This window comes from Apteryx mantelli, chromosome 27 (assembly GCF_036417845.1).
Source record: "Apteryx mantelli isolate bAptMan1 chromosome 27, bAptMan1.hap1, whole genome shotgun sequence".
NCBI classification, from domain to species: Eukaryota; Metazoa; Chordata; class Aves; order Apterygiformes; family Apterygidae; genus Apteryx; species Apteryx mantelli.
The window spans coordinates 5,108,924-5,116,738 of NC_090004.1; the positions used below are offsets into that span (position 1 = coordinate 5,108,924).

At 46.8% G+C, this 7,815-nt stretch overlaps 1 protein-coding gene across 1 annotated transcript; it reads right to left on the reverse strand.

The window, feature by feature from the left end:
* Nucleotides 1-1,590: 1,590 nt before the first annotated feature.
* SYF2 (SYF2 pre-mRNA splicing factor) lies at nt 1,591-4,864 on the reverse strand. The gene is made up of 7 exons (XM_067311567.1): nt 4,796-4,864; nt 4,602-4,703; nt 4,023-4,148; nt 3,613-3,730; nt 3,407-3,497; nt 2,656-2,754; nt 1,591-2,012 (listed from the first exon to the last, which is right to left on the reverse strand). Exons 1-7 carry the CDS (start codon nt 4,832-4,834, stop codon nt 1,847-1,849), a joined length of 741 nt encoding a protein of 246 aa, XP_067167668.1. The 5' UTR covers nt 4,835-4,864; the 3' UTR covers nt 1,591-1,846.
* Between the last annotated feature and the right edge of the window lie 2,951 nt (nt 4,865-7,815).

The window sequence follows — 7,815 nt, forward strand, 5'->3', positions numbered from 1 at the left end:
TAGTTTTGAGTCCTGTATAAGTGAGTATTTACAGTTTTAGCTTTCAGTTAGTCACCATACTATTAAGACAAAGTGCAACAGAACATAATTTTTGCATCATCTTGAGAGTGGGCCTTTGTATCGAAAATACTGTCTAGGCTGTGGCTAGTTCAGGGCCTCTAGGGGAACTTCCCTAAATACCCTTCTACAAGTGGAAAGTTTGTGTTACATAAATGACTGCCATATGTGAAGCCATGATCATTCCATCTATTGGAAGTGCTGCACCTGAGAAACTGTCACTTCTACTGACTGACTTCTAATCTTAAATGTGAGTTAATGCAGGCCTGTATTTTGATGTAGGCTGCTTTAAAACAACTTTTAAAAGCACATTACGTAAAGCAGGAAGCACATACTTAGTAAGGTTAGCTGGAGGGGCTACATTAGGATGAGCTGTATAAGTCTAGTACTGGGACAGGGCCATGTCCAGCTGATCAGAAGCTTCAGAATTCAGCAGTGTCATGCATTTGCCTCCATGCTGCACCAAGACCTTAACTCTATGGAGAAAAGTATGCAATCAAGTAAACAGGTTATTGCATAATCTTCTGTGGTGGTTTTGGGGAGTAATCAGTTAAACTGGATCTTGTGTAAAAAATAAATAAAAGGCTAGTACAATAAACTTGACTACTCCACTGTGAAAGCTTCTTTAAGAAATTAAATAGCTGTGTTAAGACACAGGGCCATGAGGTAGTCTGTACACACTAGCTTTTCTGGGAAGTAAAGAGAAGTGCATAAACAAAGGAGAGGGTAGCTGTTCTGTATTTGAGGGGAGGAGGAGACTGTCCAGAAAAATGAGTAATGCCTTCTTAGGAAGATGTGTCTGGTCACCTCTCTTGCCTGTTGTGTGTCACAACTTGACATTCTGCTGATTGTTTGTCTCGATTGATCAGCTTGCTGCTTGTGTGCAAGAATGTGTCTGGGTGTGAACTTGGTGTGAAGTAGAAGAGTTACAGGTTTTACATTAAAAGCAGGCTTACAGCTGTAATTATCTAAACATGTGCTGTTGTAGATCTAGGCCTAGAACTTCTATTTTGTAGACAGTTGAAAAGCAGTTTTCCTCTTGTAAGGAAGAGGGCTCTTCTTGCCTGAAAAGGAATAGAAATTTCCCTACCTTCATTCAAGCAAAATCAATGAAGGACTGTTAGTCACTTACAGGCTTTATTTTTCATGAAGTGTGAGTGCAGAGTAGTTAGTGTTTAGAGTAGTAGTAGCAGAGTGGGAATTGTTGCAGCTACCTCAAGAATTCAGTGTTTCCACAGAATTGCTAAGACCACACTACCAAACATAAAGGTGACATATTTTGCAGCAATTTGAATTCTTAAGAATTGTCCATATTCCTTCCCCTCTGAGGTGGGAAAAGGCCTTTTTGTTGCCCCAGTAGTAGGGCTGTCCGCACCATCCAGGCACTGCTGATGGAAGAACTCCAAGCTCAAGCACATCAGAGCTTTGTGTAACTTCCCTTTCACAGAAAGGTAACATGCATTCCTGAAGCACTCTTGAGGGACTTTGCTGCTCTTCAGATACTGAGAAGTAGAGACATGCTTCACTCTAAACTGAGTGGTAATAGTTTATTTTTTATCTTTAAAGCATGACAGTGAAAGAGCTGGCTGTTTCTGCAATTAAAAGCTATATACAGCTGAAGTTGTTACTATTGAAGCATTTATACAATGTTACACTACAATAGATTTTACATTGCTTAATATGAGGAAGCCTACAAAGATTTTCTGATGCAAGTTAATATCTTTATACCAAACTTTTCTAATAAAGATAAAAGGGCTGTAGTATCATACACTTCACTGGAGATGGCAGTTCAGACTGCTGTTCCTCTCTCCAAGTTCTGCTTAATCTCTGCTGTGTACTTCCCATAGAATCTCTCTGCTTTCTTATTGAACTTGGCATTTCTCTCGTTAATGTAGTCAATATCTGCATCATCGTTGTAAGGACGTCTTCGACTGTATTTTTCACGTTTTTCAATTCTGTAAGACAAATATTAGTGTTTGAAGACCTGTGGATGAATCCTGTAGACTTAGTAGTACTCGTTACCACCAACCTTTTCAACCTAGCCAGTTCTTTTTCTATAGATGAAATAACAGCAGAAGTTGCTATGTTTAAGTGATAAATACTAGAATGCTGTTTTAAGTTTGCCTGAGAATTGGTGAGAAAAACTGAAAGGAAATGATAATCACTACTTATAACAGCTATATTCTTAGTTCCACAAAATGTACATAAAAGTACTGGAATATTATAGCATTATTCCTAACTTTCTTTGGCCATACTGATTCTATGATAGTAAAATTATAAAAGCACATTCACTGTTCTAAAATACTGAGGCAATGAAGACAAGTCAGTCCAGCTTTAGATCAGGTCTTTTCCATCTCTTTTTGTTTGGCAACTACCACTTTACTTGTACTGAAAATCAACCAAAAAACCCCAAGGAGGATGGCTGTTTTTCAGCAGCATCTTTCTAAAGAAATCACTTGCCTATCAAACTGGATGAAGGGGTTTCTACTCCATCAAATGTACCCTTGAAAAAGTAGGGGAAGGTCAAGAAGTTAGTCCTGCTTTGAGAAGGTGGTGACCTCCAAAGGTTCCTTTCCTTAAATCTTACAATTTACTTACTGTTTTTCAAGATCTGCAACCATTCTATCAATCCCTTCTTTAGCTGGCACATGACTTCCATGAAGAAGACTGTCTGATGTCGGGTAAAGTGCTTCCCCACTGCACAAGGGGAACAAAGCAGCAGTTTACAATAATCGTATTGAACTGTTTAAGACTTTGCTGATTTTGTTTGATCTTTTATTTAAGATTTCAAGGCATTTGACTCATTTGTGTAACTATAGGAGTCTTAGATGCAGGTGAGATATTTTGATATTAAAAATAAAATCCCTGCTAATTACTTTAAGAGACAGTAGCCCCCTTTCCCCCTTCTCCCCCCCCCCCAAGATACAGAAACCAGCATTTACATTAAACACTTATTTGTTTGGAAAATTCTAATCTGTTGGTCAATCTGTTGTTTTAAATGACTGCAGACTGCTGAAAAAAATTTCTCTAAGCAACTCAAATATAATCTACTTACATATTTAGTCTAATTGGCAAAATATTGCTTTAAACTCAGTATTACTGATTTTTGAAGAAAGAAGTATATTGGCATCAGTTCAACAATACCAGCTTTTTACCTAATGAAACAAGCATTGTACAGGGTAGATTGTCAGGTAGACTGCATTTTAAGATCATGTTAAAAGGCTAATTATAGTGCAGTGCATCTGAGAATACACATTGAATATATCTGCTGACAGGAGTTAGTTTTAAGCATTTGGAATCCTGAATTTTCCAGTCTAGGTATTACCAAGGTTACTGAAATCAAACTTACTACTGCTCTTTCAGCTTCTCATATTGCTCCAAGTCAGGTTTGATCTGCCTGGTTAACCTCTGGTACTGGCGCAACTGAGCAGCTGCATAATCTTTAGAAGAAAATGAGTTACCGTTAAGGGGATGCTTTTATTTCATGATTCAGTTGTAGGTGAAATACTAGTAAAAGTTATTCATTAAGAACACATACAAATACTAAGTCATTACCTGAAAATCCTAGATCTGGATTTTTCCTCTTCTTTTTCCTCTCCCATCTTTCTGCATCCTCAGCACTGATCTCTAATAGTTTAACTCTCTCATAATCTTCTCCTTTTGCAGCACATTCCTAATGCAGCACAAGTAATATTTGAGTTTTAACAAGAGGATGGTGTCCAAGGACCAAACTTGGTAGACTAAAGTCACAAGTTTATAGTTATCTAGATCACCAGTCAGTCCAGTCAGCCTCTACTGCAGGACACAAATTTGTATGTATGTAACATGCCTGATACAGATCTTTTGCAGTAACTACATACAAGCTCTCGAAAAAACTATAGCCACTGTGAAGACAGATCCAACTTCACAAGTAGTTGCACTGAGGCTTAACAAGGCTACAGAAAAACATAACTGTCCTTGCTCACCTTCTTCTTTTCCTGCACCTTCAGTTCCCATTCCAGTCGAGCTTTTTTTGCTTCCCAGTTTGCTGGTAACTTAAGTCTTTTATCTTCTTCCACGACTTCTTGGTGATTCAGCTTGCGAGCCTCATTCTGGGAACACAACAGTTTGTTTCTAAAGTCTAGAGACGTGTTGCAATACCGGATCACAGAAATCTCAGAGAGCGGACCCCAGATGATTAAGGGAGATCATCTGTGCAGAGGGGTCACGCCTTAGATTTCCTATCAAAGTCTGTACTGTGTAAAACACTGTGTATTTGGCAAAACATTAATGAATCTGTGCCACCTGCGTGTGCTGGACAGGACAAAATCAAACAGCATTAAGTGGCAATGAGAAACGTTTGGATTCTCCCGAGTTTCACCTTGTGTCGCTGCCTCCCGTCCTGCCGCTGGGCACCACCGGGGAGAGGCGGCCCCGTCCCCTCGCCACCCTCCCGCCGGACACGCCGGTAACGGCCCCCAGCGCCTTCTCGGCCCCTCCCGCTCACCTCCCGCCCGGCGGGGAACACCCGTGCGAGCTGCCCCGGCCCCGCCGCCGCCGCCTACCCGCTTCATGTGGAGCTCGCGGAACTTGCGCAGCCGCTCCTCCCGCTTCTGCGCCGCCGCCGCCGCGCAGGGCCCCGCCTCGTCCTCCGAGCCCGACGAGCCCTGAAACAGCCCGCACTCAGCCACCGGCACCGGGGGGGAATGGGAGAGCCCCCTCCCCTCCCGTCCCCCCGCCGCCGCCGCCTCCTCCTCACCCCGTCGTCGGGAACCCCCAGCCCGCCGAGCTCCGCCATCTCGCACGCCGAGCGCTTCCGCTTCCGCCGCCGCCGCGGCGCACTTCCGGCCGAGGCGGGGCTGGGGCGCCCCCGGGCGGGCGGGCGGGATGGCGGCGCCGGGGGCTGCAGCCGCTGCGGGGCGACGCGGCTCTCGGCGGCCGCCCGGGCCCGGTTTTACCACGAACGGTCCCGGGGACCGGGAGGGTCCGGAGCCGGCAGTGGCCAGGGCGAGGTTGGCCCCGCCGCCCCGCCACAGGCCCCAACCGGCCTGGGCCCAAACCAGGCCGGGGGCGAAGACCAGGCCTGCTCGGCGCCAAGGCCTCCCCCGCAATTAACCCCCCGCAATTAACCCCCGCAATTAAATTAACCCCCTCGCCGATGCTGCCGGTGTCGAGGCCCGGGGGCCCCCGGCTGGAGACAAGCAGGGTTTCGGGGCCTGTTCACTTTCGTCTCCTGGTCGCGTCTCTCGCGTGGGCCCCGTGGCGGCGGCCTCCCCTCGTCTCCCCTCGTCTCCCCCCCGTTGGCGCCGTGGGGTTTGGGATGAGCCCCGGATCGCCCCGGAGTCGGCGTTGCGCACGCGCGGTTTGGGCTTTACGGGCTTTGTTTTGGTGTGCCGAGGAGAAACGGGTGAAAAGCAGCGACTCCCTGTTTTCTCTGTGGAGACAGATTTAAAGCCTTGTCGCTGCATCCTGGAGTCGGCTGGAAAGCAAGCTGCGCATTTCTCTTGTCTTCCAGACGTTAATGTCTGTGCGGGCAACCTACTGTGGGCTTGAAATTACTCTATGGTTTAATAAACACTGTTAATCAACCTTTTTTTTTTTCTTTTTTTTTCCCCCAAGGAATCAATTGGATGATGCAAACCTTCTGTTCCAAATAGGGAAGCAGCACATGAACTGGATAAACTCCACTGTGCATCGCTTTACCTGGAAGCACTGGCCAGAGATCCGTGGCAGAGAGTCTGGAGTGGGATAAGAAACCAAATTATTGCGTGTCCTTCTGTCTGTGCTGGTTGTCCCCTTTGGACCCACTGGAAATCAGGTTACCCATGACAGGTTTTCTTCAGAGGGAAAGTTGCAGCTCTCACAAAAGAGGAAACAAAGTGATAAAACTTTTGCTTCAAGTTCAGAGCAAAGAAAGGAAAAATTTCCATAACGTTGTTGGAATTGCCAGGATCTTCTAGCAAAATCAGATGTAGATGTATTATAAGGGTTTATCAATAATATTTACATGCTCACGCAAATACATCTATGTGTATGTGAAGGGTAAATGCATGTATACCATCTTTACGCTTACTTGTACAGTAAAGGTAAAAGAGTTCAGGAATTTCGTTTTTCTTTGAAGAGACGATCCGAACCCCAGAAGGTTGAGAACTGCTGGCAAATGATACTTTTCTAAATTGACCTTGTCAGCTTCAGCTTGTGACTTTCCAGCAGAGGGAAACGCAGCACAAGCGATGAGGGCTTGTGGAAACGGCAGGCAGCCCTGGCAAACACCAGCTGTCTCTGTTCTCTTTTAACTTCACTTTCTTCCGCTGCCAAACTCTGATGCATGCGGAGTGATTAAAAATATCAAATAGCCCTCAAGTTTCAGTGTTACCCAGCAAGGAGTCAAGTCGAGGAAAAAAAAAAACCCCAAAAACCCCAAACCTAGTGATGCCAGCACTGTAAAAGAGAGCAGACCGGAGCAAAGAATGGGAGACGGGTAGGATTTTATATAGCCGTGTTGACAGCGTCTTAAGAAAAAGGAGAGGGTTGTCCCGACATGGTTTGGTTTGGGGGTGTCCCTTGTCACCTGCCTTGTCCCTATCCTCACGCTCGGCTTCTGAGGAGAGCTGCAAGCGCAATGGAGCGAGGGGGGTGTTTTTGCCTCTCTCTCTCACGCACCCCAGGACGGTGCTCGGCTTTGGTGCCCATCTCTCGCTCCCCCACTTATGGGAACTGGTCACTGTGCTTGGGATCGGAGAGGGGTTTTGGGGAGCAGGGAAGGATGCTGGCCTGGCTCTCGGGGTGCGAAAGCCTGCAGCAGCTGTGGAAATTGGCCTACGTCTCCCCAAAATGTGCGTTAGGAGCCAGCTCGCTCTGCTCCGTGGCGCTGGGACAGCCACAGCTCAGCTGCCCCCCTGCAAAGTGGGGACGTCAAGGCTTTGCTGGCCGGCCTACGCTTTTATTTAATCACGGGAAGCTGGATGGTTTTATGGGTTTGTGCAGTGCCTTGGCCCAGCCAAGTCTGGAGCTTGGTGGAGCCTCTTTTCCCTCCTCGCTGCCGTAATGCAGTTATAAAATAAACCCAAGAGGTTTCCCTGGCTTCTGTGGATTCTCTTCTGGGTCCGATGCCAACGCAGTGAGCCCAGCTCCTGGTGCAGGTGCTGAGTGCCTCCCCTGTGCTGTGCTGCTATTGGAAATCACAACCTGGCCGGAAAGAACAGGGAATTTACCCAAACCCACCTCGTGCAGAGGAGCGGGGACCAATCCTGCGCAGGCTGACAGTGAGTACATGCAGAGCTGCTCTTGCTGTCACTTACAGTTAATTTATTTTTAGATTAAAAAATGTTTTTATTTCTCATGCGCGCAGAATTGGCACAGCTTTTTTGGGTCGTAGCTGACTCCATTGTCTTCTCCAGTCGTGCCTCCCCTGCAGTGCCGAAATGAAAAATTCCAGTTACATATTGTACAGGGGCTGGGAGCTCGGAGGAACTGACTCATCTCGGTTATATTTGTCCTTTTCAAAGGGGAAGATGCTGGTCGAGGGGCGGCGGGGGAGCGGCCCTGGGTATCTCACATCCACCGTGGCAGCAGCAATGCTGGTGTCGGGGGGCCGAGGGGCGAGCCCATGCTGTCCGGCAGGATGTTTCCGCCGCGTTTGGATAGCCGAGTCCTGAGAACCTTCTTGTTTCTTTATAGCTGTCGAAAAAAAAAGGGGGGGGTGGAAGGGAAGGTATTGCCAGGCCAAACCCATCGCTTCATCGCTCAGCATCTCTCCCCAAAACGTCGGCGCTTGTC